This window comes from Lepisosteus platostomus, chromosome 16 (genome assembly GCF_059453375.1).
Source record: "Lepisosteus platostomus isolate fLepPlt1 chromosome 16, fLepPlt1.hap1, whole genome shotgun sequence".
Taxonomy (NCBI): Eukaryota; Metazoa; Chordata; class Actinopteri; order Semionotiformes; family Lepisosteidae; genus Lepisosteus; species Lepisosteus platostomus.
This window is the reverse complement of record NC_142626.1, coordinates 3,283,584-3,311,557: the sequence shown is the minus strand read 5'-3', so window position 1 is coordinate 3,311,557 and position 27,974 is coordinate 3,283,584. Positions and strand designations below refer to the sequence as shown.

Below are 27,974 nucleotides of genomic sequence, written 5' to 3'. Positions count from 1 at the left end.
ATCTGAGAGTAAGAGAGAGAGAGAAGAGGATGGAGGAGGAGGAGGGGGGGCAGTTACTGTTTAACACGCTTTTTTTTTGAGGGGGATTCAACCGAAAACAGCACGAAAAAAAAACCCGTCCGGGGCCCGAAACAGGAATTTCGCGGCGTGAAACCGCCGAGTGCGAAGGACGACGACAACGAGTGCGTCTTGCTTTAAAAGAAGAAAAAAAAACTACTTGGGCCTGAAAAACTTTTTTTTTTAGATGTTGTTCTTCCTGTTTTTTATGGACTAAGCGGAGAAGCATTACAAAAAAAAAGCCGCTTGCGTGTTTTTTTTTTGTGTGTGTGTGTTAGTGGGATGTCGCAGGGCACCGAAACCGGGATGTATCCAGACCAGCCCCGGTCTTTCTCTGAATCCCCTTGAACCGGTCTTGGAGTGAGAGGAGGAAGAGGGGAGGAAAAAAATAATAAAGACAGTCAGATTGCTTGCTTTCTTCTGAAAGGGGCGCCGAAGCAAGACGGCTCCCTTTCCTGCAATTCTCCTCCTGCCCCGTGTGGAGCCGCCGGCTTCCTGTTCTTGGGTCCTAGCCGGAGGTGGGCTCTCGGAACCGGGGCTGCGCTGCTGCCCGACTCGTCCCCCTTGGAGCCCCGGCCCGGTTCGCAGCTGCCGGATAGTGGCAGGGAGGGGGAGATACTGGAGCAACTGGGCGCTCTCCAGCTGCCGATAACCCCGTCTCCGCCGCAGAAGAGCCTCCGTCCTCTCGCCGAGTCTGGAGTTTTTGTTTGTTTGTTGTTGGCTGTTGGGATTATCGGCTTTTTTGTTTCTTATTTCTCCACCACCACCACCTTCACCTTCCTCTCTTTTGGAAACGTTTAATTAAATTTAATTGAGGAACACGCGTCCCTCCCGCACCCTGTTGCACCTTCACCGCCGGCCGGCAGTCTGCTGAAGAAGAAAAAGAAGAAGGAAGTTTTTTTTTTAAATTGAACTTTATTTTTATTTTTTTTTTACAAACGGTCCTCCGCTGACTCCCCCACCCTGTACAAAACCGTACAGTTTCCTGAGGGTGTAGGGGGTCGGGGTGTATATATATATGTATTTATTTTTTTTATCAATAAAGGAGAAGTCCGTTGACTTCGATGGGGCCCGCTGTGCGCCGTGACGCGTCGGCGCCCTGGTTGAACTTTTGCGGGCCGCGAATCTCTCCCCTTCCGCCGGTAGGACTTGCGGACTGAAATGGAGACGTAGCAGTTCTCCTTATTATATGTTTCGGCGCAGGCTCGCTTCCCTCCCCCCTCTCCTCCTCCTCCTCCTCCTCCCCTCCTCGGCGGTCTTTTCGTCTTCCGTTTCGCGGTCTCATCCCTCCTGCCTGGGACGCGGACTCCCAAGCGACCGGCGGCGGCGGCGGGCGCCGGCCTCCCTCCGCCCCGGGCCTCCTCATGAGCCGGGCCGGCGGGGCGGGACAGGCGAGGGCCGCGGCGCTTGCGAGAGACAGAGAGTGTGACTGACCGATAGACCGACCCACCCATCTCCTTCCCCCAGGGGGGGGGGAAAGAGAGGGTTTTTTTTTTCCTCTCCCCCCCCCCCCTCCGCAATGGAGCCGCTGAAAAACATTTTCGCCCGCGGCCCGCTGTCCGGCTGGAAGGCCGGCCTGGACGCGCCGCGGGCGGCGGCGGCGGTGACGACGACGGGCAACTTCACCAACCCGGTGTGGACCGCCCTGTTCGACTACGAGGCGGCCGGCAAGGATGAGCTGACCCTCCGCAAGGGCGACCTGGTGGAGGTGCTGTCCCTGGACTCGGAGGTGTCCGGGGACGAGGGCTGGTGGGCGGGCAAGGTGAACAACAAGGTGGGCATCTTCCCCTCCAACTACGTCTCCTTCAAGCCCAGCGCCTACGGCCCGCTGCCCGGCCCGGCGGCGGCGGCGGCGGCGGTGGTCGGGGCCGCCTGCGAGCCGGAGGAGGTGGACTTCCGGGAGCTGAGCCTGGAGGAGGTCATCGGCGTGGGCGGCTTCGGCAAGGTGTACCGCGGCGTCTGGAGGGGCTCGCTGGTGGCCGTCAAGGCGGCCCGGCAGGACCCGGACGAGGACATCAGCGCCACGGCCCAGAACGTGCGACAGGAGGCGCGCCTCTTCGCCATGCTGACGCACCCCAACATCATCGCCCTGCAGGGGGTGTGCCTGCAGGAGCCCAACCTGTGCCTCATCATGGAGTACGCGGCCGGGGGGGCCCTGAGCCGGGCGCTGGCGGGGCGCCGGATCCCCCCGTACGTGCTGGTGAACTGGGCGGTGCAGATCGCCCGGGGCATGCTGTACCTGCACAGCGAGGCCATCGTGCCCGTCATCCACCGCGACCTCAAGTCCAACAACAGTGAGTGAGCGCCGCCGCCTCTTCCTCCTCCTCCTCCTCCTCCTCCTCTCTCGTCCGCGCACAAGCCCTGCCTGTGCGTTTCCAGGGGGTGTAAAAGACGAGTCTGGAACAGCCTGGACCGTGACACAGAGAAACGCAGTCCTGGTCAGGGAGGGAAGATTTCTGGAAATAATAAGGATATTTTGATTAAGGGTGATGGTGATTATCCTGGTCAGGGAGGGCAGCGGCTTCCGCAGGGTTTCTTAAACAGATGATCATCCTTACACTTCTATAGCGCCTTTCTGGACCCTCCACTCGGAGCCCTTTTAAGGGTCATGGGGATCCCCTCCACCTCCAGCAGTGTGTATCCCCACCTGGGTGATGCACCGGCAGCCAGCAACTAGCATGTTTGTGGACTGTGGGAGGAAACCCACAGGAACCCTGAGGGGGACGTGCAAACTCCACACAGACAGCACCCCAGGTCCATAAGGCAGCAGTGCTCACCACTGTGCCACTTTCCCGCTGTCCCGGTCTCATTCATCTCATTATTATGAGATGAATGGCCAGCAGCCATATCACCCTGCAACTCCCCACTGGCAGCCCCACTGGAGCTCAGCAGGTGTGAGCCAGGTCAGTACCTGGAGGGGAGACTCCTGGGGAAAAAGCTCAGGCTGCTGCTGGAAGAGGTGTTAGTGGGACCAGTAGGGGGCGCTCACCCTGCGGTCCATGTGGGTCCTAATGCCCCAGTGTAGTGACGGGGACACTAGACTGTAAACAGGCGCCGTCCTTCGGATGAGACGTAAAACCGAGGTCCTGACTCTCTGTGGTCATTAAAAATCCCAGGGTGTCTCTCGAGAAGAGTAGGGGTTTACCCTGGCCAAATTTCCCATTGGCCCTTACCAATCATGGCCTCCTAATACCCCCCTCTCTGAACTGGCTCCATCACTCTGCTCTCCTCCCCACTGAGAGCTGATGTGTGGGGAGCGTTCTGGCGCACTATGGCTGCCGTCGCATCATCCAGGTGGGGCTGCACACTGGTGGTGGTGGAGGGGATCCCCATGACCTGTAAAGCGCTTTGAGTGGAGTGTCCAGAAAAGCGCTATATAAGTGTAAGCAATTATTATTATTATTATTATTATTATTATTCGCTTTAATTATGGGACCGGTTTTAACGGCTCCCCCCAGCTGCTCAGGATTTGGTGCACCGACGGTCAAAACCAGGATTGCGGATCCCAGGATTCCAGAGCAGCTTCGAACCCTCAGCCAGCCCCTGCGTCACCCGGTGGTTTGGTTCTGTGTGTTTCGGGGGGGGCATATATCGCCGACGCACACCTTGTCTGTGACTTCTCTTTGGCAAGGGGGGGTTTGTCGCCTGTGCGCGACGTTGATTTCGTTCCCCCCGGCAACACTTCCTCTCGGCTCTGCTGTGATCAGGTTTTTTCTGTAGTTTTTTTTTGTTTGTTTATTCTGGGAATGGCAAACCTAGTTGAAGCTTAGGTAAGATACAACCACAGGAATCATGTATACGGCCTCCGGTCCATATGGAGTTTGGGGCTGTAGAAAGAGAGACAGGACAGACGTGCCTTCCCTAGGGATCCATCCCAGTGTGGTCAGACACCCGTGTAATATTGGATGCCCTTCGATATCGGGTTGAGCTTCACCTTCTGAGGGTAGAATCTACCATGGTTGTTCCTGTCCCTGGCGCTATAAACTCTAATGGAAACAGGCTGTGTTTCAGGTTCAACGTCGTGTCAGTTGGCAACTCCCAGCCCTTCAGGATCTGCTGCTTTTAAAAAGACACCCCCTCCGGGACCGAACTGGGACCGGGACTGGAGATCCCAGATCTATCCGAAATCGGGTTCATCTGGGAGTCTCCCGGCTTTAGTCCCTGTGTGACCAGTCAATCCAGGAGGTTTCTCTCGTGCAGTTCCCCGGCCGATAACTCAAAATAAACCCTCAGCTTCACCCAAGGCTTAGTTCCCTTAGGTTAGCAGTGTTAGTTATGCAGCGAATTGATGAATTAACGGTCTGTGGAACCTGAGAGCTCAGTGATCCAGAAGACCCTGCAGGCGATACAGCGGAGCTGCTGGTTCTATCCAGGTGGCTGCAGGGGTTCCTGCCCCCTGTGCAGTAAGCTGTGGCGTGAGAGCAGAGGGCGTGTTGGTACTTACAGCGGAGTTCAACTTGCATCAAGACGCCCGCAGGCACTGGCGAATGGGCTCTGTGCAAAATGAGACCCTATATAGGAAGCTTGAAAAAGAGCCAACAATTCAGGGGGTTGTCAGATCTCGCTTTTTTTCTCAGGGTTAGAACAAGGGCAGCATGGTGGTAGAGTGATGAGCTTTACTGCCTCCCAGTGCTGGGGTCCTGGGTTCAGTCCCTGGGGTGCTGTCTGTGTGGAGTTTGCATGTTGCCCCCCTGTGTTCGCATGGGTTTCCTCCCACAGTCCAAAAGACAAGCTGCTGGGCTCACTGGCTCCTGGGAATACTGGCCGTGGTGGGGGTGTGCGCGCCCTGTGATGGACTGGGATCCTCCCCAGGGTGTACCGCCCCCCCTTGTGTCCCCAGCTGGGATAGGCTCCAGGTTCCCCCCACAGCCCTGAACTGGAAGGAGTGGTGAGAAAACGGGCGGGCGAGTCAGAATTAACCTGGTACCCCACAAAGCAGCTGCAGGTGAGATTCCGTCAGGGGGGAGGGTCTATACTGGGGGTGGGACGGGCTCCAGGAACATCTTTCCAGGAAAAAGGAATACCCCCCCCCCCACGCGCTGCCCCACGTGGTTGAATTGTTGATCGCGGTCAAGCGCGTGGTTTTATTTTAGAAACCGGAAGTGTGGCCTAATTTTCTCCCAGCTGCACAACAGGAAGTGTGTGTGTGTGTGGGGGGGCCATCGTGCACTGCATTGAAGTCTCAGGAACGGCAGGCACAGCCCTGGTTCCCCGGGAGGTTCCTAGTTCAACTCCTGGCTGTGCCACATGCACCCCCCAGAGTGAGTTACTGACCCTCCCTTATGCCTCACCCCCCCCCCCTTCCACCTCCGGATCCGTTAGTAAACTAATGAATAAATGATCCGAGGGTCTTATCCGGCTGTTTCCTCAACAAAAAAGGGGGTCGCCTTCAATAATCATCGGCTGGGCAGCTTGTTCCACCCCCCCACCACCCTCTGTGTAAAGCCGTGCCTCCAGTTCTCGGTTTCAAATGCACTTCCCTGGAGTTTCCCCTTGTTTGGCGCTGTTCATTCGGGAGCGGTCCACTGGGCTGCCTCAGTCTGTGCTTCGGGGAGGATTTTTAAAAGCCTCCGGCTGGGTCCCTGCTCAAGACCGAAGGGATTCAGTTCCTCCAGCCCCGAAATGGACCCGGTTCCTCTTCTGCGGCCTGATTGCAGAGCCTCAGTGTCTTTTATGTGACTCTAGGAAGAGAGAATCTCCCAGTAGCTTTGCTCCAGCCACCACTGGTAAGGAGCCCAGGCAGCAGCTTGTAGGAATGAGGATTCAACAGATCAGACCAGTGACCAAGGTCATACGTCTCTATATTTTCTTTCTGTCCTGGGTTCTTAATTGAAGTGCGCAGGTAATTTACAGATTGATTACAGGTGGCACGCTGCCCAGGTCTGATATAAGCAAAAGAAGAACCTCTGTTCCATAGAGAGCTTTTTAGAAGTAGCTTCTCGAGTTTTCTATGTGAGAAAAACAAAACAAAGACAGGAAGTAGAAACGTTAGGACAATAGATCGCAGGGTCTCGAGGGCAGGAGCCGACGCGGATATCGGATCATTAAAGGTCCTTCTGAAGAGGGAGGTTTGGAGTCCGGATTTGAAAGCGCTCAGGGAAGGTGACGCGCTTGGGGGGACAGAAGTCCAGAGCTCGGGGGCGCAGCAGGAGAAGACCCTGTCGCCCCCTAGCATGTGGTGTAGCAAGGATGCCCCTGAGGAAATCTGTGGCATTTGGCCCCCCCAGGGGCTTGGATTTTGGAAATCCCTGGACTCGATCTGATCCTTCCTTGGGTTTTCCAGCTCCGGAACTCAAATGCGTTGAGTTTCCCTCGACAACCTCGCCGAGGATCCTGCAATCCCTCCTCTCTCCGGCCTTTTGGGTGGCCTGGACGCCGGAAGGCAGCCGTTTTTGGCCCAAAATCCCGGGAATCCGGGATCGGGAATGTCGGAGCGGTGTTTCCCCCCAGATCCAGTCCCGAGGAGGCCAGGGACGCCCCCGCCCCCCCCCGGCTGGCCAGTGCGCCAGTGCCCGTCGGATCGTCCAGGGCGTGGAATCCCGGTGTTCCCAGTCGAGTTCATCAGGGCGTCTGCTGGTGTGGGAGCGCGGCGTCGGACCGGTTTTACTCGTTCGCTTGTATCAGCCCAGAGGCATGCTGGGAGGTGAACTGGCTTCTGGGGGAAACAAACGGGCCCTGGTGTGTGTGTGTGTGTGTGTGTGTGTGTGTGTGTGTGTGTGTGTGTTTCAGGGCTCTCAGAACTATCTGACCGTGTGTGTGTGTCCTGTGATGGACTGGCGTCCCATCCAGGGTGTGCCCTGCCTTTCACCCGTTGTCTGCTGGGATAGGCTGGATAAAATGGATAGAGGGGTTAGGAGATGGGTGGGTGGGTGTTTCTTTGAAGGCCGTCCTGCTTCCTGCAGTGCCTGTATCCGGGTGCTGGCGGGAGGGTGGCTATGATGCGTAGTGAATGAAGTCAGATGTTTTCTGTGCGAGCCCATCCCGAGTCGTCAGACATTATCAGGCCCATCTCCCCGGTCTGTCTCAGCCTTGTCTCGGGCCCCCGGCGGCCTGTTTCTGCTTGTCCCGTCTGCAACGACGTGCCTGCAGGCATCAGCCGCCTTTGTGCGTGTGCTCTCCGCACTCCTTGTGGTCTTCTTAAAGATCTAGAAGGGGGAAATATGAAATTGGCGCAATTAAGTCAATCCTGCGTTGATATAAGCTCTTAATACCCTGAAAAATTGAGGACGCCGCGACCGCCCAGGAGCAGAATTGTGTTGCAGTTCCTGTTGAACGCCAACCTGCTCTTTGCCGTCTGGCTGTGTTTCGTATGCTTTACGCGAAGGATCCCCCGGGCATAAAGTTTCAACAGACGGGCTGGGCGGCCCGTTCCAGCCACCCGCCGCTCCGTGCGTAAAGGGGCGCGTTCTGTGTCCGCTGGCGTCCCGCCAGTTCGTGTTCCGCAGCCTTTTCGAGGTTTTTCCGGTTTTGAAAGTCGCGCCCTTTCTGGGACGATCCGGTGCGGGTTGTCCGTTCTGCGTTGATGGCTCGGGCGGCTGTTTCCCAGTCTAGAAAATCCCGCTGGCTGGGCCGATCGTCGACGGACGAAAGGCAGCTCAGTGTGAAACCGTTGGATTTCTGTTTTCAAATTCCCATAAGGCCTGGGATCAGGATCCCAGGTTAGTGTCCCCCCCCCCAGACCAGAGCCAGATATCTACAGGGGTCCTAATATTTTGGCCGGTGGGTGTATCCTCCCCCCCCGCGATCAAAATAACAGACAAAGGGAATATCCCCTCGCGCCGCCCCCCGACAGCTCGTCTGGCACGCCGCACAAGGAACGAGGTCTGAGCTGCCCGGACCGGTCCCCGATATCGCCGGCTGATCCGGCCCGGAATGAGCTGGAATTCCCGGTTTCTTCCCCTCGGGAATCAGAGGGCGGGTGGCTGGGAGTTGAGGGAGAGCTTCTGCCAGAGGACGGGCTCAGATGCCTGAGGGGTTATACTGAGGGGATACTGCTTGAACTCCGGGCTCTCGACACCCTGTTACCGAAGGACTGCTGTCTTTTGTGGGGTCCCCCCCCCCCCCCAATTATTAAGCAGTTAACCTCCTGACTTTCTTAGACGTGTTTTGTGCAAAAAGTTGATCTCGTCACCTTCGGCTCGTTTAGCTCGGTCTAGTTACCCGCCAAGCACCCTAGAGCCCAGTGGGGCAGTTCTCCAGTTGTGCAGGCCTGGGGTATCGAGAGCTCAAGTAGATCAAAAACCGGGGTCCCCCCCAGGACATGAGTCTGAGATCCCCCCCCTCACTTTAGCCTGATCATTTTTTTTTTTTATTGTTGGCTTGAGTGCCACTGTCTGTCTGTGGCACTGTCTCTGGTCGTCTGCTGCTGTCTTGGCACCACGGGGGTCTCGAGCTTGATTGAAGCAGCCCCCCCCCGGAACATGTCCTTAAACAAAACGACTTCGTTCCCTCGTGGGAAAATTTTGACCTTGGATCGACTGTGGCTGAGTTGTCGGAGGATCGGGGCAGGTACAGGGGAGGTGTTGGTGTTGGTGGAGGGGGGTGGGGTGTTTTTGGTTCCCAGCAAGATCGCTGTGTCATTGAACCTGTTTGAGCACACTGGTGGGGTGTGATCACCCCCCCCCCAGTCAAGAATAGCCAGTCCCCCCCTCTCCTGCACGGCGGAGATTCGGAGAACCACGCAGATTCCACACAGACGGGCACCCCGGGCTGCCCAGCGCGCGAGCTTGGGTGGGTGAGCCCTCGCTCTCGGGCAACGTGGGGCCGGGACTCTCACTCTCCCACGCCCACGTGCGTAACCGCGGTGCTTGTGTGAGGCACATCGCCCTGGTGAGCTCTCGTGAACCACACAGACTCCACACAGACGGGCACCCCGGGATGCCCAGCACGCGGGCTTGGGTGGGTGAGCCCTCGCTCTCGGGCAGCGTGGGGCTGGGTACTCTCACTCTCACTCTCCCACGCGTGTAACCGCGGTGCTTGTGCGAGGCACATCGCCCTGGTGAGCTCTCGTGAACCCCCCCCCACCTCTCTCCCCGTCAGCTGCCACTCCCTGCTCTGCTGCGCTGTGCTGTGCCGTCCCAGGACAACAATGCTCCCCTTCATCCCTGGGAATGCCCCTGCCTCTCCTGGAATGCTCTGCTCGCCTACGGGCACGGAGAGAGAGCGAGAGAGAGAGGGAGAGTCAGGCAGTCTGTCTCCTCCGTCCCCCTGCGCCCCGTGTCTCAGCCCCCCCTCCTGCCTCTCCCGCAGCCCCGATCGCCGGCCGGCTTGTCCCCCTCCCCTCCCCTCCCCTTTCCATCCCTTCCTTGAACCTCTGCATCCGGTTCCGGAGCGGCGCTTTTCCTGAGGGGATCTGCTTTCGCGGTTGAAACGTGGGTTTTCCTCGCAGCTAGGCCGCGATCGCAATTAAGGCACCCCCCCCCCCCCCCCTTTGGAGCCTATCCCAGCAAGCAACGGGCCCAAGGCAGGGTACACCCTGGACAGGACACCAGTCCATCACGGGGCACGCACACACACTCGCACCAGGGCCAATTAAAGCAGACGCCAGTGAACCCCCCAGCATGTCTTTGGACTGTGGGCGGGAAACCAGAGCACCTGGAGGAAACCCACATGAACCCGGGGGGAGAACGTGCAAACTCCACCCAGACAGCACCCCCCCAGGTCTGGGTTTGAACCCAGGGCCCCAGCTGCTGTGAGCTTTGAGACATGTGGCAGGAGGGGGCTCTTGCTCTAGATGAGCCACGTGCTCTTGATGACAAGTGTCAATACTCGAGAAACCCTGTTCGAGGGAGCACCTGAAACCAAAATACCGGTTCCCTCTTAGATATGAGGAGGGCCTGCAGTATCAACAGTATATACATTGCACTGTATGCACTGTAGTGTACGCTGCATGCTGCACTGTAGTCTACGTTTCACTCTCTGTACTGTAGTGTGCACTGCACTGTAAGCACTGTAGTGTATTTTTCACTCTCTGTACTGTAGTTTTCACTGCACTGGAAGCACTGTAGTGTACATTTCACTGTCTGTACTGTAGTGTGCACTGTAGTGTGCCCTGTACTGTAGTGTGCACTGTAGTGTACTTTTCACTCTCTGTACTGTAGTGTGCCCTGTACTGTAGTGTACGTTTCACTCTCTGTACTGTAGTGTGCACTGCACTGTAAGCACTGTAGTTTATTTTTCACTCTCTGTACTGTAGTGTGCACTGCACTGTAAGCACTGTAGTGTACGTTTCACTGTCTGTACTGTAGTGTTCCCTGTACTGTAGTGTGCACTGTAGTGTACGTTTCACTGTCTGTACAGTAATGTGCCCTGTACTGTAGTGTGCACTGTACTGTAGTGTATGTTTCACTCTCTGTACTGTAGTGTGCCCTGTACTGTAGTGTATGTTTCACTCTCCTGTAGTGTATGCTCCTTAGCATAACCCTGAAGACCTGCAGGACTGCATTTAGGGACGGTTTAGGACGGACCTCACCTCACAGGTCCGGCAGGGGTACGATTTGTGAGTTGACCTCTCTCTCTCTCTCCCTCTCCGTCCACGTCCGCAGTCCTCCTGGCCCAGCCGATCGAGAACGAGTACATGGAGGGCAAGACGCTGAAGATCACGGACTTCGGGCTGGCCCGCGAGTGGCACAAGACCACCAAGATGAGCACGGCGGGCACCTACGCCTGGATGGCCCCCGAGGTCATCAAGTCGTCCACCTTCTCCAAGGGCAGCGACGTGTGGAGGTGAGGAGGCGGGCGGGCCGGGGGCGGCGGAAAACTACAGCTTTGGGTGGTGGTGGAGGGGGGGGCGTTTCATTACACAGAGAGTGGCAGGTGTGTGGAGCAAGCTGCAGCCCTGGGATCCTTATGGAGATTGTAAAAGAGCTGGGACAGATACACAGGTCAACTATAAAACACCTAAAGAAACGTCTTGTAAGCGTCTTAAGAAAAATAATTGTTTACTTGGCTCACTTTGGGGAAGTAATATTACAGGGCACGAATGGAAATAAGTCTGGATAATAAGTGGACATGATTTTTAAAGCAGTTTTAGATTAATTAGATTTAAGTATTCATATCACTGCCAGACTGACTAGAGGTCAGATTCTGTTTAACACCTCTGTTAACGCAGTACTGTGTCCACATTGTCCCCTGTGGGCTTTTCAATCAGAACGTTAATTAACGTAATAATTGGGCAAATCCATCATTGATCCAAGGGTGGCATGTTCACCGAGCGGTGAAGGCTGAAACTGACATGAAACACGGGGGAGAACATGCAGACTCCACACAGACAGCGCCCCAGGAGCGGAACTGGGGAAGCACAGCCGAGCAAGAGGGGGGGAGGATGGATCGGTGGAATTGCGCGTTCCAGAGGCACGGATCACGGAGACGGGCCGCGTTCGGCATCTCGGGGGGGGGGGGGGAGGACTAGGGGTCATTTAAAAACAAAGTCCCGTTCGGAACAACGTCTGTTGTGTACCCCCACCCACAATCCTCTGGGCCCCCGTTCTGTCCGTCTTGTCGGGCCGGGCTGTCCCCTGTCGCTGTGGGGCCCCCGGGGGCCGAAGACACGGGACAGCTGGATGCCCGGTGGCGTCGCGCAAGGCCATAATTACAGCCCTAAATCCGGCACAGGGAAAAGAGCCCTGTGGCGTACAGGCCCTACTTAAGAGCTCCCACGCTGCGAGCCGGCCGCGCGGGCTGGGTTCATTCCGGCGTGCCGGGGTGTAATTGAGGGTGCTGGAGCCAGCCTCCTGAGCCCTCTCTCTTGTCCAGGGATCTTTTTATACTCGGGGCTCGGGCCTCGCTCGTCTTTCCAGAGATGAAAGCGTCCGCGCCCAGACTGGGCCGCTGTGCTGTGCTGTGCTGTGTGTGTGTGTGTCCCCTCGGGCCGGGACGCTGTGCTGTGTGTGTGTGTGACCCTCGGGCCGGGACGCTGTGCTGTGTGTGTGTGTGGCCCCTCGGGCCTGGACGCTGTGCTGTGTGTGTGTGACCCTCGGGCCGGGACGCTGTGCTGTGTGTGTGTGTGTGTGTCCCCTCGGGCCTGGACGCTGTGCTGGCTGTGTGTCCCCTCGGGCCGGGACGCTGTGCTGTGTGTGTGTCCCCTCGGGCCGGGACGCTGTGCTGTGTGTGTGTGTGTCCCCTCGGGCCAGGACGCTGTGCTGTGTGTGTGTGGCCCTCGGGCCTGGACGCTGTGCTGTGTGTGTGTGGCCCTCGGGCCTGGACGCTGTGCTGTGTGTGTGTGTGTCACCTCGGGCCTGGACGCTGTGCTGTGTGTGTGTGGCCCTCGGGCCTGGACGCTGTGCTGTGTGTGTGTGTCCCCTCGGGCCGGGACGCTGTGCTGTGTGTGTGTGTGGCCCTCGGGCCTGGACGCTGTGCTGTGTGTGTGTGTGTCCCCTCGGGCCTGGATGCTGTGCTGTGTGTGTGTGGCCCTCGGGCCTGGACGCTGTGCTGTGTGTGTGTGTGTCCCCTCGGGCCGGGACGCTGTGCTGTGTGTGTGTGTGTGTGTGTCCCCTCGGGCCGGGACGCTGTGCTGTGTGTGTGTGTGTCCCCTCGGGCCTGGACGCTGTGCTGTGTGTGTGTGTGGCCCTCGGGCCTGGACGCTGTGCTGTGTGTGTGTGTGTCACCTCGGGCCTGGACGCTGTGCTGTGTGTGTGTGGCCCTCGGGCCTGGACGCTGTGCTGTGTGTGTGTGTCCCCTCGGGCCGGGACGCTGTGCTGTGTGTGTGTGTGTCCCCTCGGGCCGGGACGCTGTGCTGTGTGTGTGTGTGTCCCCTCGGGCCGGGACGCTGTGCTGTGTGTGTGTGTCCCCTCGGGCCGGGACGCTGTGCTGTGTGTGTGTGTGTCCCCTCGGGCCGGGGCGCTGTGCTGTGTGTGTGTGGCCCTCAGGCCAGTGATGTTGAGCTCTGCCCCTGCAGAGGGATCACAGAGTCGCTGCCCGGGGGTCGTTCCTGGCCCAGCCCGGCCCGGCGAGGGGAGTAACCCGTGTCCCCTGTCCCGTCTTGCAGCTACGGCGTGCTGCTGTGGGAGCTGCTGACCGGCGAGGTGCCCTACCGGGGGATCGACGGCCTGGCCGTGGCCTACGGGGTGGCGGTCAACAAGCTGACCCTGCCCATCCCCTCCACCTGCCCCGAGCCCTTCGCCCAGCTGATGGCAGGTGAGTGGCGAGGTCGCCCGAGCCGAGCCCCGGGCCGGCCCCCTCTCCGACGCGTTTTGTGTCGAAGCCTTTCTCCTGCCCCCCCCCCGGTGGGGGCGGTGAAGTATAGCGCCCCAGTCACGAGGCTGCAGGAGGAGAGTAAAAGAGTGTTTTTGGGGGGGTTGTGGTACAGGACAAGCTTGGCGGGAGGGTGTCGCTCCTCCTGACCCGCTGGGTCACCAGATGGTGGGGCCTCTGACATGTGGGTGTGTCGGGGGGGGTCTGTCTGCGCTCAATCCCCCTGCACTCCAGCGTGCGAGAGGATGGGGGGTCACCAGGAAAGGCGAAGTCTATTTTTTTGGGGTGCCGTTTTTCTGATCTGAAGGGATGTGAAAGGGAGATCAGAGACTGGTTGGTTTTATCCTCAGTAACCAAAATCGGGCAGTGTTTCACCAGGGGACTGTTTTCCAAAAAAAACAACAACATGTGCACACCGGTATTTCATGTGTGTTGGTGTGAAAAGTTAAAAAAAAAAAAATCCCGTCTTCAAAAGCCACCAGAATGACTGTTTTAGCCTTAAAATGGAAACGTTAAGAAATCACATTTGTTAAAAAGGATTTGACTAGTGTGTCATGATACCCTGCGGCTGTGTCCATATGTTTTAACGAAACTTGAAGACGTAATCTAATCTAAGCAGTTTCACATTGCACCCTTTTAGATGAGAACGAGTCGCTTCCTGCCTTAAAAGTCCGATTTTGTACTATTGAGTTCACTATGGATACTGTTGGGAATGAAAGGGCGGTCAGAGACTGGTTGCGTGGGACAGCCCGAGCTGATCTCTGGTCCCCTCGTGGGGCTGGTGGCTGTGTGTCGGGTTGCCTTGTGCATGCTGGGGAGAATGAGGAGGAGGAGGAGAGGCGCCGGAGCCTTCTCGAGAGCGCCCCGTGTTTGACTTGGGCATCTGTGGCAGAGTGCTGGGACCAGGACCCCCACCGCCGGCCCAGCTTCGCCTCCATCCTGAGCCAGCTGACCGCCCTGGAGCAGCAGGTGCTGGAGGAGATGCCCCAGGACTCCTTCCACTCGCTGCAGGAGGACTGGAAGGAGGAGATCCAGGGGATGTTCGACGAGCTGCGCGCCAAGGAGAAGGTCCGTCCCGGGGAGGGGGGGGGGGCTGGGTCTGTCTGTGTGCACGACTGCGTGCCTGAGGGTGTGTGCGTGGCTCTTGTCTGGGCACGATTGTGTGCTTGTTGTGTGTGTGTGTGTGAGACTCTTGTGCGTGCACGACTGTGAGCCTGTTGCCTGCACGTGTGTGACTCTTGTGTGTGCACGACTGTGAGCCTGTTACATGTGCATGTGTGACTCTTGTGCGTGCACGACTGCGAGCCTGTTGCGTGCGCATGTGTGACCCTTGTGCGTGCACGACTGTGAGCCTGTTGCCTGCGCGTGTGTCTCTTGTGTGTGCACGACTGTGAGCCTGTTGTGTGTGGTGTGCGACGCTTGCGTGGGCACGACTGTGAGCCTGTTGCGTGCGAGTGTGTGACTCTTGTGCGTGGAGGACTGTGAGCCTGTTGCGCGCGAGTGTGTGACTCTTGTGCGTGCAGGACTGTGAGCCTGTTGCGTGCGAGTGTGTGACTCTTGTGCGTGCAAGACTGTGAGCCTGTTGCCTGCGCGCGTGCGACTCTTGTGCGTGCACAACTATCCGCCTCTTGTGAGCTCCTTTGTCTGCATGCACGGCTCTTGTTCACGCGTGTGTCCGTGCAGGAGCTGCGGTGCCGCGAGGAGGAGCTGAAGCGGGCGGCGCTGGAGCAGAAGTCCCACGAGGAGTTCCTGCGGCAGCGCGAGCAGCAGCTGGCCCAGTGGGAGCAGGACGTCTTCGAGAGGGAGCTCAGCCTGCTCATCCTGCACATGAACCAGGAGAAGCCCAATGTCAAGAAGCGCAAGGGCACCTTCAAGAAGCACAAGCTGAAGAGCAAGAATGGCGAGAAGATCAGCATGCCGCAGGGTAAGACCTCTGGGCCAGCAGGGAGGCTGGCAGGCGTCCTGATTTATCAGGCTCGGAATCGGCACAGTGATCATTGTGCACCAGCAGCCCCCACCTGGGAGACACACAGTGATCATTGTGCACCAGCAGCCCCCATCTGGGAGACACACACAGTGATCATTGTGCACCAGCAGCCCCACCTGGGAGACACAGTGGTCATTGTGCACTGGCAGCCCCCGCCTGGGGGACACACAGTGCTCATTCTGCACCAGCAGCCCCCGCCTGGGGGACACCCAGTGCTCATTCTGCACCAGCAGCCCCACCTGGGAGACACACAGTGATCATTCTGCACCAGCAGCCCCACCTGGGAGACACACAGTGATCATTGTGCACCAGCAGCCCCCACCTGGGAGACGCACAGTGACCATTCTGCACCAGCAGCCCCACCTGGGAGACACACAGTGTTCATTCTGCACCAGCAGCCCCACCTGGGAGACGCACAGTGACCATTCTGCACCAGCAGCCCCCACCTGGGAGACGCACAGTGACCATTCTGCACCGGCAGATCAGGGGGCGAAACCGCCGTACCCAGTGAATGAGGGTGGGAGTCGAGGGAGCCCAGATTGGGCGCGCCCGATGAGGATGTTAGCCAGGATGCAGAGTATATTCCTGGCGCTACTCCTCCACCTTAACATCTGTAACGGGTGCCAAGCGGGGGGGTTTTTTTTCTTCGCCTGCCCAGCAGCCCCTGGCGTTCTGTGCGCTGGCTCTGCAGCAGTGGCCGAACTGGTGCTGTCCGAGCCCGTGTGGTCACCGCTGCCGGGCAGTAATGACGCCGCGGGCTGGCGGCGTGCCCGGGGATCGGGGGGGGGAGTGGTGGACTGTGTAGGAGTCTCCCAGGCCAGATTGCACCCTTGCCAAGTGGCACTGGGTGGGGAGGTCAGGCTGCCGAGCGAGCCGCTCCCTGGGGGCTTCCTGCGCGGGCTGGCCCCCGTCCAGCCAGCGGCATCGGCCGAGATTTAACCCCTCGGCTCCAGGAGCCGGGAGCAAGAGCATTGAATGGGGAAACGCTGTTTGACGCTTTTCTCTCTCTCTCTCTCTCAATTCAATTCAGTTCAATTCAAGGGGCTTTATTAGCATGACCGATGGGTCCCATGAGTGTTTGCCAAAGCAAATGAAAATAATAAAATTAACATGGAACAAAACGTAAAATAAAATCTACAGACATATTACAGAGATATGTCATAAAGTATGTACATATGCTGTAAACATATTGAGCATTATTGGGAGACAGGCTCACTGTCTGTTCCTCAGGCTGGGACAGGAGATCACACACTGTATTATTATTATTATTGAGAGACAGGCTCACTGTCTGTTCCTCAGGTTGGGACAGGAGATCACACACTGTATTATTATAATTGGGAGACAGGCTCACTGTCTGTTCCTCAGGCTGGGACAGGAGATCACACACTGTATTATTATTATTGAGAGACAGGCTCACTGTCTGTTCCTCAGGCTGGGACAGGAGATCACACACTGTATTATTATTATTGAGAGACAGGCTCACTGTCTGTTCCTCAGGCTGGGACAGGAGATCACACACTGTATTATAATTATTGAGAGACAGGCTCACTGTCTGTTCCTCAGGCTGGGACAGGAGATCACATACTGGGCTGCCAGTTCAACTGAGTTCCCTCCTCCCTCTCCCAGTAAGATTGGGACCTGTTGTGGTTTTGGCAGGTGTGGGAACTCTGGGATTAGATTTCTGAATTTCGGGAAGAATGTTTCTCTAATCCCAGAGTATCTGTCACAGTGCAGTAGGAAGTGCACCTCTGTCTCTATTTCTCCCCGCTGGCAGTGGGAGCACAGGCTGTCCTCTCTGGGCAGCCAGGTCTGCCTGTGTCCAGGCTGTGGTCACTGAGCCTGTCCTCTCTGGGCAGCCAGGTCTCTCTCTCTCTCTCTCTCTCTCTCTCTCTCTCTCTCTCTCTCTCTCTCTCTCTCTCTCTCCCCCTCTCCCCCTCTCCCCCTCTCCCCCTCTCCCCCTCTCCCCCTCCCTCTCCCTCCTGTGCCTGTTGCCTTGTGCCCGGTGCTCTAGATGCGGCTGTTCTCACCTTCTCACTCCCTCTGTGCAGATTTCATCCACAAGATCACGGTCCAGGCCTCCCCAGGGCTGGAGAAGAGGAAGAACTACACCGAACTGGGCTCGGGGTCGCCCTCCTTCGGCCCACGTTTCCGGGCCATTCAGCGTGAGTCACTGTCTCCGCCCCTGTGCTCTTGCACGCAGCTCCTCCCCTCTCTCTGCCCCCTGTTCTGTCCCTTCCTGTCCCTCCCCCATTCTTTAGCCCCTCCCTTGGCTCTGCCCCTGTGCTCTTGCAAGTAACCCCTCCCCTCCCCTATGTAGCTCCTCCCCCTCTCTGCCCCCTGTTCTGTCCCTCCCCCATTCTTTAGCCCCTCCCCTGGCTCCGCCCCTGTGCTCTTGCATGTAACCCCTCCCCTCCGTAGCTCCTCCCCTCTCTCTGCCCCCTGTTCTGTCCCTTCCTGTCCCTCCCCCATTCTTTAGCCCCTCCCCTGGCTCCGCCCCTGTGCTCTTGCATGTAACCCCTCCCCTCCGTAGCTCCTCCCCTCTCTCTGCCCCCTGTTCTGTCCCTTCCTGTCCCTCCCCCATTCTTTAGCCCCTCCCTTGGCTCTGCCCCTGTGCTCTTGCAAGTAACCCCTCCCCTCCCCTACGTAGCTCCTCCCCCTCTCTGGCCCCTGTTCTGTCCCTCCCCCATTCTTTAGCCCCTCCAATTGCCCCCTCTTTCTTTCTTCCTTGCCCCACCCTCTCGTCTCTCTCAGGCCCCCTCCTTGCTCCCCCCACCTCGGATCTCTTAGTTTGCTGTTGGTTATTATTTTTTTTTCCCCCTTGAATGTATGAGATGGCTGCACTTTGGATTCGTACCAGCAGGGGGCAGGCCGTGGCCACATTTGAGAAAGAGAAAGAGGTTAGGAAGAAAAGCTGTTTCCTTGTGGAATTTTCCATCTGCAGCAGCCCTCCTATAGCGCGCCCAGCTCCGACAGCCCCAGACAGAGGTGGATTGCAGCGTACCGAGCAACACCCTCGGGTTTCTCTCGAAATGATGGGGCGTCCGTGTTCTTGGCTGTAGTCATTTGGGGGGTTTGAGCAGGACAGGTGGCAGGGATTCCTAAGGCTTCAGTTACAGGGCCGGCTCCCGATTCCTGAAGCGGGTGGTTAGTCCAGTTAGGGCTTTGCTTGGGCGCCGAAGCTCAGCTGGTGTGAAAATCGGCAGGCGGTTGAGCCCGCGGAAGCAGGATTGGGAGCCCCTGGCTTGTGGGAACACAGCCATCACCCTGAGCCCGGCCCGCTGAACCCCCGACCCAAATCGATTCGTCAGCGAAGGTTCTGGTGGGGCAGTGAAAGGTTGGGATAGAGGGGACAGCTCCAGATTGGGGCAAGGGCCACCCTTTCCTGTCTCCAGCCCCAAATAAAGCTGTATCTGTATTTCGTGGGCCAACACCTGCCCCCTGCCTTGGTGATCACAACACATGCCCGTCGATGGAGTGGGGGGGGTGCATCTCTCAACCTTAAGACCCCAAAGCTGGGAGGAAGAGGTCTTTTTACTCCTTTAACGCTAGTGGAGAGTCAGCTCTGACATCACAGCCGAGCCGGCTGCTCCAGGCACCCACCACTCTCTGTGTAAAGTGCCCTCTCTGTTCTCCGTCTTGTAATCTTCCCTCTCCGAGACCGAAGAGCGAGGCGGTAGCTCCTTAGCTTATGGACCTCTTCCTTGTTAGCGATCGCACTGCGAGAGAGGCGGACTGTGATTTTCACTTTGCTTCTCTCCCTGGTCTTGCAGTCAGCCCCAGTGAGAACAGCCGGACCTGGGGTCTGGGCTCTGCGTGGACGCTGGACTCCCTGTCCAGTAAATACCCCAACGGGGAGAGACGCCTGGCCGCTCCGTGGAGCCCCCAGAGCCCCAAAGTCCTGCATCTCAGCTCCCCGGACAGCAGGTAATCAACCCCATCTCGCCCTCCATTGCGGTGGTCCAGTTCTCCTGTGGTCCCTGGACCTGGAGAAGTCACTGCTTTCTCACAAGTGTACCTGTTAATCCCTTGGGTGATTTTCACCAATCCCAGTGGTGTCAGAAATCCTCGCGTTCAGTGATCTCTGCTATGAGGCGAGTTTCCAAACCGGAAATTGGCTCATACGCGATTGGGACACGGGGGGGGGGAGAGATGTCTGTATAACGTCAGACTCATGTTGGTTTATACGCGGTTTCCTCCCGGACATGTTTACAGCCATATCACTCTGCAGCTCCCCACTGGCAGCCCCACTGGAGACTCAGCAGGTGGGAGCCTGGCCAGTACCTGGAGGGGAGACTCCTGGGAAAGCTGAGGCTGCTGCTGGAAGAGGTGTGAGTGGGGCCAGCAGGGGGCGCTCACCCTGCGGTCCGTGTGGGTCCTGATGCCCCAGTATAGTGACGGGGGACACTAGACTGTAAACAGGCGCCGTCCTTCGGATTAGACGTCAAACCGAGGTCCTGACTCTCTGTGGTCGTTAAAAATCCCAGGGTGCTCCATTGGGCCCCTGAGCAAGGCCCTTCACCCCCCAGCTGCTCCAGGGGCGCCGTATAAATGCCCGACCCTGCGCTCTGACCCCCAGCTTCTCTCTCCCTGTCTGTGTGTCTCCTCAAGAGCAAGCTGGGGTCTGCGAAAAGACACTTTCCTAATGCAAGAAATTGTATATGGCTACCTTTTTTTTCCCATAAGCCCTGTTATTTTTATGGCGCGATTCTGCACAACATGAGGTTTTACAGGAACGCAACAATCGTGTTCCAGCAGAGACGCCTGTATTTTGGGGGAAACCGACAGCCAGGCATCGGCGGTGGGGGGGGTGGAAGACCCACGCCCCATGCCCCTTCTTAAACTGGAAATGGGCTGAAATCCGTTAAGAAGGAAAAGGGTGGGAAGCGAACAGGATTCTGACACCTCGCTTTGCGATTCGCTGCCGCAGTTGAAAGGCTTGGCTCTGCTTTCGCGCCGATGACGTCTGCGAAACCGGTCCTGAAGTTCAAGGTTTCCTCAGCACAGCGCTGTACCGTGATGTGCGCAGTGCAGGTCAGAGGGATTTTAAAAGTCTCGATGGCCGCTGAAATATCCTTGCTTCCAGTTGGCGGATGCGTTTCCAACTTTAAGGCCGGTTGATTTTTTTCCCAGTCCGTCTGCGTCCTGCCCCCTTGCTTGCTGGGATAGGCTCAGAGGCGTGCCCCTCTCGCGCCGCGGCCCATCCCGTTGGGATCTAAATGGGGGGAAAAACCCGGCTGTAAAACGACCTCTGCTCCTTCCCGCCTCGGTGGCTGCTCCCGGGAAAGAGCCCCGGAAAACGCAACGGGATCCGAACTCACCTGTCCTCCTTTCTCCCCGGGCTGTGTGTGTCCGTGTCCGTGTCCGCCCCCTCCCAGCAGGACGAGGCTTCTGGAGGAGGAGAACGCCCATCCCCGCGCGGAGGGTGAGGAGCCGAGGCCGGCCGCCTCGCCGTCTGCCCACAACGGTACGGTCGCGCGCGCTTACACAGACCAGGGCGGGGGGGTGGCTCTGTGGCTATGGGATCTGCGCCTGTGGCTGGGGAGGTTGCCGGTTCAAATCCTGCGGCCGGCAGAGGAATCCTACTCCGTTGGGGCCCCTGAGCCAGGCCCTTAACACCCCAGCTGCTCCAGGGGCGCCGTATAAATGGCCGACCCTGCGCTCTGACCCCCCAGCTTCTCTCTCCCTGTCTGTGTGTCTCCTGGAGAGCAAGCTGGGGTCTGTAAAAAGACACATTCCTCATGCAAGAAATTGTATATGGCTACCTTTTTTTCCCATAAGCCCTGTTATTTTTATGGCGCGATTCTGCACAACATGAGGTTTTGCAGGAATGCAACAATCGTGTTCTAGAAGAGACGCCTGTATTTTGGGGGAAACCGACAGCCAGGTTAATAAAGTGATATTATTATTATTATTATTATTATTATTATTATTATTATTACTATTTACACAGCTGCCGCAGGCACCTGTGGCCCAGCCGGAGATCCCTCTGTCTGCCAGGCTTTTTTTCCCCTCTTGGCTTGGAAAATGTGGCCGTTAACAGGGAACGTTTTGCGATTCCACCCAGCCACACGCAGTACGCACGCACACACACACACACAACACAGACGCACGAACGACAGGAACATGCAGACTCCACACAGCAGGATCCCAGCCCGAAATCGAGCTCGGGGCCCGGAGAACCGTGAGGCGGTGTCGCTGTCTCACCTCGCCACTCAGTGCCTGGGGGGGTGGGTGGGGATGTTATTTCCTCACCTGCAGCTGATATCCTTGACATATCCGGGGCGGAGCGGTGGCTCTGTGGCTGAGGATCTGCGCCTGTGACTGGAAGGTTGCCGGTTCAAATCCCGCAGCCGGCAGAGGAATCCTACTCCGTTGGGCCCCTGAGCAAACCCCAACTGCTCCAGGGGCGCCGTACAATGGCTGACCCTGCGCTCTGACCCCAAGCTTATCTCCCTGTCTGTGTGTCTGTGTCTCCATGGAGAAAAGCTGGGGTATGCGAAAAGACGAATTCCTAATGCAAGAAATTGTATAGGGCTAATAAAGAAACATTATTATTACATTATTAACATTATTATTATTACATATTGTGCTGCTCTATGCCCTGTTTCAGTAACGCTAAAGCAAAAGGCGCTATCTGTTTAGGGGGGTCGGCTGTCCCCTCATCCGTCTGGAAATCTCGCCCATTTCCTCTTCCTCCCAGGATTCTCCGGGAGGGACCCCCCACAGGGAGACGCCAGCATCGAGGAGGGCTCCCCGTTTCGGCTCCCCTACACCCCCATGGGGTCCCCCAGGCCGGAGCGGGCCGGGGGGCTCCTGAAGAGCACGCACAAGGCCCTGCTGGCCGGGGGCACCCTGCTGGCCGCCGTCGCCCTGGGCCGCAGCCTGGAGGCGCCCCCCAAGGTGCCCCCGCGGACAGCCGCCGGCGCCCCCGCCCCCCCCGCGGCCCCGGAGCCCGAGGAGGAGGGCGCCCCCCGCCCGGGGCAGCCCGCGGAGGACCCCCCCACGGTGGACGACCTGATCTCTTTGGCGGACCCCCTGGACTGGACCGCGCCCCCGCCGCCGCCTCCGGCCCCCCTCACCCCCCCTCCTCCACTGCCGCCCTCCCCCCAGCCCCCCCTCACCCCCCAGCTCCGGGACGGGCACTGCCGCCGGCACCCCCAGCCCAGCCGGGCCCCCCGGGGCCCCTGCGAGGGAGAGGGGGCCACGCCGGACCCCCCAGCCAACGGGGAGCTGTTCTGTTCCCCCTGGGGTCAGGGGTCAGACCGGCGGAGGAGGCCCAGCGAGGACCTGCTGGCCTCTCAGATAGGTGAGCAGCTGGGGTGCTGTCCGTGTGGAGTCTGCGTGTTCTCCCACAGTCCTGAGGCATGCTGGGAAGTTAGCTGGCTCCTGGGAAATTGGGAGGGAGTGTGAGGGAGGGGGTGAGTGAGTGATTGAGGGGGTGAGTGGGTGGGTGTACCCCACCTGTTTCCCCAGACCACTGTACTACCAAGTGTGTGCTTCATCCTCTCTCTCTCTCTCTCTCTCTCTCTCTCTCTCTCTCTCTCTCTCTCTCTCTCTCTCTCTCTCTGTCTCCCCCCACCGTAGTCCTGGATCTCCCCCTGTGCACCCAGGACGCTCCGGAGCGGAACGACCACGCGGAGCGCCTCTTCCCCCTGCTACCGGACCCCCGCCTCTGGAGCCCCAAAACCCGCCGCCTGGAGGTCAACGTCATCCCTCGGCCCCGGCCGTCCCCGGTGCGCCCCCGGATCGACCCCTGGAGCTTCATCTCTGGAGGAGGAGGAGGAGGAGGAGGAGGGGGTAACGGCGCCCGACCGGGGCCCTTGGAGCTCTTCCGCAGCCAGCTGGGGTACCAGCCCTCCCCCACCAACCCCTTCACGAACTGCGACCCCTTCCCCTCGCCGGACTGCGACCCCTTCGCCTGGGGGGGGGGCGAGGGCTTCCCGCCGGGCCCCGACCCCCCCGACCCCTTCGCCGCCGCCCCCTGCTCCGCCAACGGGGGCCCGGCCCCCGCCGACCCCCCGCTCATCGACCTGGGCTGGGGGGGGGCGCGGGGGGGCCCCGCCGCCGCCGCCAAAGAGCCCCGGCAGGGGAGGAGGGGGGGGCGGGACCCCTGGACGTCCCCCGGCCAGGACAGGGAGGAGCGATTCTGAAGGGACGCCCCCCCCCTGCCGGGGCAGGGCAGGGCAGGGCAGGACGGGGCAGTTCTGGACGTCTCTCGAAGCCGGGCGCCCCCTCTCTCCGGCTGTCTCCCGGGATTCGGGAACAGCCCGGCCCGCGGAGGAGGAGGAGGCTGGATCCGAAGATCGACGGGGGGGGGGGGAAGGGAGACTTGAATCTGTCCTCCGCCCCCCGGATTTTGCCGAGATCGCGGATGCCGGGAGTGGGCTCGGCTCCGGATCCCGCAGGGAGGGGGGGCGATCCGGGAGTCCCTTGGGCTGGGGGCCGCCGGGGATCAACCTCCGGAGATGGGAATGGGGGGGCGGGGAGGAATCCAAACCGCCATGCGGGGAAAAGCGACCGGAATCCATCTCCCGGCTGCTGGAGCAAAACTCCGGACCGCTGGCCGGGGAAGGCAGGGATCGGAACCGAACCGGAGTGCCGAAAGCTGGCCCGGCTCGGATTTTCACAGCCTCGGCTCCCGGGTTTTTTTTTTTTTTGCCCCTTCCGGTTTTCCCTGTCGCCTGAGGCGGATCCGGAGTTTTTAATCACAACCGTGGTCCTGATCGGCTCTTTTATTTATTTTTTTGGGGGGTCCCAGTTAGCGGTAAGGGAGGGCCGGGCCTTGTCGTGCGTTCCGCCTCGTCTGGGGGGGGGGGGGGCACAGCCCGGACTCGAACCCGCAGCGCCCCGGGCTCCAGCGTGGTGCAGTCCAGACGTGGCGGGTTCGAGCTGGGCCCTTAGCCACTCGCGGTGCCACTCCTGAGGAGGGGGAGGGACAGCGCCCCCTGTGGGACCCTGTGGGCACCCTCCCCTGCAGGGAGGTGTTGAGCGGGCAGGACAGTGGGCGTGTCGGTGAGCCGGGGGACGCGGGCATGACGATTCACGGGTTGCTCAGCACGGCCGCCTTCGCAGCTCCAGGGGGGGTCCCGGGTTCGATTCCAGCTCCGGTCCATCCTTCTGGGGGGAGTTTGCATGCTCTCGGCGCGGGTTTCGCAGGAGCGCCGGAGCTCAGGAGGCTCGAGATGGTCCTTCTGCGTGGCCCAGCAATAGATCGATCTGTGGGGAGAGAGGGCGGGGGCTCCGAGCCCCAGAATGCGCCCCGTGTTCTCAGATGAGACCCCAATGGGACGTGCCCCCCCCCCCCCCACCCAGCCCGCGATGAATGGTGTCCTGTCCCAGGGATGCTTTCCCTAATGTTGTAAACATCCATAGTGGGATACGCCTTTCCACTACCCTCGTCCTTTAACGAACACTTGCAAAACATACCAAAGGGTGGCGCATCCGTGACTTAAGTCTGTTAATTGAATTTAAGAGTTCTGGCCCAGCGAGCAGCTTGCCACAGCGCATATCGTCGACACGCGATGTTCCCTAACTTCTTATCCGATTCGGGGTCACGGAGCCTATCCTGGGATTCACTGGGTACACCCTGGACGGGATGCCAGTCCGTCACAGGGCGCACACAGACTCGGATACGTATACTCGCACCAGGGCCAGTTTTCTGAGAAACCCGGGTGTGCATGGAGGGAGCATGCAGACTCCACACAGACAGCACCCCAGGAGTTGAACCCCAGCCCTGTGAGCAAGTGCCCAGCGCTGTGCCGCCCCCACGGTGAATAGAAGTGTTGGATATGCGTGAGGCCGGTGGGGTTTTCCTGCCCAGGAGAACCTGCTGTGACGAGACCTGCGCCCTCCCACCGAGCTTTGCTCATTTAGGATCGCGGCCACGCGCAGAACCGCTCCCTGTGTAGGCCGAAGGGGCTCCGTCTTAGTCGTGAAACCGTATGCTGTTTTTCCGGAGCGCCCGCCTTCTCTACGCAAAGGGTGGCGGGGGCGGGGAACAGTCTGCCTCAGCCGATACCCTGGCTTCTTCCCGGAAACGGCCGGGTGAGACCTTCCATTCGGGACAGGAGGCTCTGCTGTACGCAAAGGGTGGGGAGGGAGAGTGGGGCAGGCCGCCCCCGGCCACGTGGTGGAAGCCCTGGCGTCTCTCGAGAAAAAGCTAGATGTGACGGGAGCCCCCTCTTTACAGGAAGGGGGGTGGGTGCGTGGAACAAGCCGCATGTTCTGTAGCCCTGCTGCTGTGGACGCTGATACCCCGGCTTCTTATCAAGACGCAGCTGGATGAAATCCCCCCCCCCTAGTCGGGACATGAGGCTCTTCCTTACACAAAGGGTGGCGGGAGTGTGGAACAAGCTGTAATTATGTTGTTGAACCCGCTTCCCTGGCTCCTCCTGAAGATAAAGCCGGCCGAGCTACTTCCTCCCAAGAGGACGAGACCAGGCCTCCTCCTCTTGCGGGGCCGTTCCGATCGGAATAACGAGGGAAATCGGGGAAGAGAAACTTCGCAGTGATTGCACCCCCATTGGCCAAAATGTGAGGAGCCCCAAAGAGCAGGGCGTCGGGTCTTGCAAGCCGCAGGAACAGTGGGGAAACAGGTGGCATATATTTCCCAATCCTTCCATATAATTGCCCCTCCCAGATTTGTCCCACCTCATCCCAGTGAGGCGAGACGGTGGTGCTGAGGGATTGAACTCCTCGCCCCTTGGTTTCCGGCAGGATTGAAGAGAAAACGGGCTGAACTAAGAGCTAACGTTTCAAAGCAGTCAACACGAAAGAGCTGGGCTGGCCAGAGATCCTCTTGCCTGGAGCTGGGGGGGTGGGGGTTCGTGATCCCCAGTCGTGCAGGTCTTACCCCGTCTTTAATTGATGAGGGGGTCAGCAAAGATCCAGAAGCTAAATTTGGACATTTCTGGGGTGGGAAGGGGGGGCCAAAATAAAAACACCAGCACCAGGGTTTAGTCCAGAAGCAGGGTGGCCTCCTCCTGAGAGAGAGAGAGAGGAGTGTTTTTATCAGGGCCAGTCTTTATGATCACTTCGGGGGTTGATATCGCCTGCGGGCATCCTGTCGCCCTCTAGGGCGGCGCTGTTGAGCACTGGGGAAGACCACGCCCCCCCGGGCTCCTTCCGACGCGGCACAGCATCCTTTGGTGGGATTCGAACCGGCAGTCCCCAGGGGCTGTGACACACGTTGGGGGGGGGCTTTACTGTAGATGGAGGACTACACCGTCGCTCCGGTTACCTCTACAGTGAACAACTGCTGTAAAACCTGCAAGCTGTCCAGGCAGTATTTTTCAGGCAAAGGTCGTCGCGTTTGTGAAGACAGTATTCAGTTAGGACACCTCACAGCCGCCTCTTTCTAACTCCTTCGCTGGGCCCCCCGATTTCCGATTCGGAGGGCCAAGCAAGCGACGATCCCTGGTGTGTTTTTTTTCTCTTCTTCGTTCTGGGACGAAGCAGCACAATCATATGGACGCTGGTTCAATTCTGCTTGTTTGATCTTTTTAACACATGGTGTTTTTGTTGTTGGGGTTTTTATTTTTCAAACAAAAACCTCTTTTCACACTGGATTTCAGCCGAGAGAGAGAGAGAGAGAGGTGCTGCGTGCTGACAGGGTGCTTGAATCTTGCCCAGTGGACGATACGTTTTTTTCCTTTGGGGTTCACTGGAGTTTGAGACTGAAGTATGGGTGCCTGCAGGGGACAGACTGTGCTGGAAAGGGACGAGGCCCTGTGCTTTTCTTTCAATTCCACAATGCAGGAAACGCACAGTCCTGCACGGAACCTCAATCACCAGTTTTATAGGAGGCACGTTTGTGCTACCAGTCCGTTTTGTTTTTCCTTTGATTGGACCAATTCCTTCTTTGGTTTTTCTCTGGCTGTCATTTCACAAAAGAAGCCTAAATGTCCCTTACAGGCACCCATACGATGAATATGTGCCTAAGGCAGGTGTACACCCAAGATTTAGCCGAGGTTGTGCCACCATTCTGGCTCTCCATGCCTAAATCTTAAAACTAATAGTCACTGACTGGGGAGAGCCAAGATGGCGGCTATGGAGCTGCAGTTTCTCCACATGGCCTCACTGCTGCATCTTGGGAAGAATGCCATCTTTGACGTCGTTCGTGAAACATTCCTTCTTTCAGTTTTTATTTTTAAACTCTAGACTATATAAAGTATATTACGTGTGGCAGTTTCTCAGAGCCTGGTTAATACGACTCCATTAATTATTTTTTTTCCTTACGCGTATGAATATGATGTCCGTAAAAAAAAAACAACAAAAAAGGGCTGTTTGAGAAGCTTGTGTTTGTAAATAGCGCACTGGGCTGGGCCTAAACAACTCTTTTATTTGTGTGTGCCTGTGTGATTGTATGTATGATTTAAATATTTTAATGGGTTTTAACCTGTGGACCATGAAACAAATGGAAAAAAAAAAGACCAAATAAAGTTTAATATTGCAACCCTCAAGAGACAGTGCTGATATTTTTTAAAAACACTTAGTAGTGGCCACAATTAACTACATCTTAAAATTGTTACCAGGAGACAGGTTTACACAAAGAGTGGTGTGGAACAAGCTCAACAGCCTTTGAAGCCAGTACCTTGGTTTCGAGAGACAGCTGGATGAGATCCTTGAGTTAGGACGGGAGACCTTTCTTTACAGCAAGGGCGGTGGGAGCGTGGAACAAGCTGCCCAGCTAGGTTGTAGAACCCAAAGCCCTGGCTCCTCTTAGGAGGCAGCTGGATGA

The 27,974-nt window shown here is 58.1% G+C and overlaps 1 protein-coding gene across 2 annotated transcripts; it reads left to right on the top strand.

Annotated features, from left to right (window-relative positions):
- Positions 1 to 27,696, top strand: LOC148646708 (mitogen-activated protein kinase kinase kinase 11). Of its 2 annotated transcripts, none has more exons than XM_088609497.1 (10): positions 1 to 2,351; positions 10,602 to 10,782; positions 13,043 to 13,191; positions 14,141 to 14,316; positions 14,932 to 15,172; positions 17,284 to 17,397; positions 19,006 to 19,159; positions 20,614 to 20,699; positions 21,936 to 22,541; positions 22,820 to 27,696. In XM_088609497.1, the coding sequence occupies exons 1-10, from the start codon at positions 1,577 to 1,579 to the stop codon at positions 23,383 to 23,385; spliced, it is 3,048 nt and encodes a 1,015-aa protein (XP_088465623.1). In that variant the 5' UTR covers positions 1 to 1,576; the 3' UTR covers positions 23,386 to 27,696. The 2 variants fall into 2 exon arrangements, with proteins under 2 accessions (XP_088465623.1, XP_088465622.1); XM_088609496.1 differs by having other exon boundaries at positions 2 to 2,351; positions 20,611 to 20,699.
- The last annotated feature ends 278 nt before the right edge of the window (positions 27,697 to 27,974 follow it).

Bases quoted from the DNA above. Each gene is read 5' to 3' on its own strand.
- LOC148646708 (XM_088609496.1), top strand. From the start codon at position 1,577: ATGGAGCCGCTGAAAAACATTTTCGCCCGCGGCCCGCTGTCCGGCTGG. The intron at 14,317-14,931 runs GTCCGTCCCGGG...GTGTCCGTGCAG, and splicing joins AGCTGCGCGCCAAGGAGAAG to GAGCTGCGGTGCCGCGAGGA. The intron at 15,173-17,283 runs GTAAGACCTCTG...CCCTCTGTGCAG, and splicing joins GAAGATCAGCATGCCGCAGG to ATTTCATCCACAAGATCACG.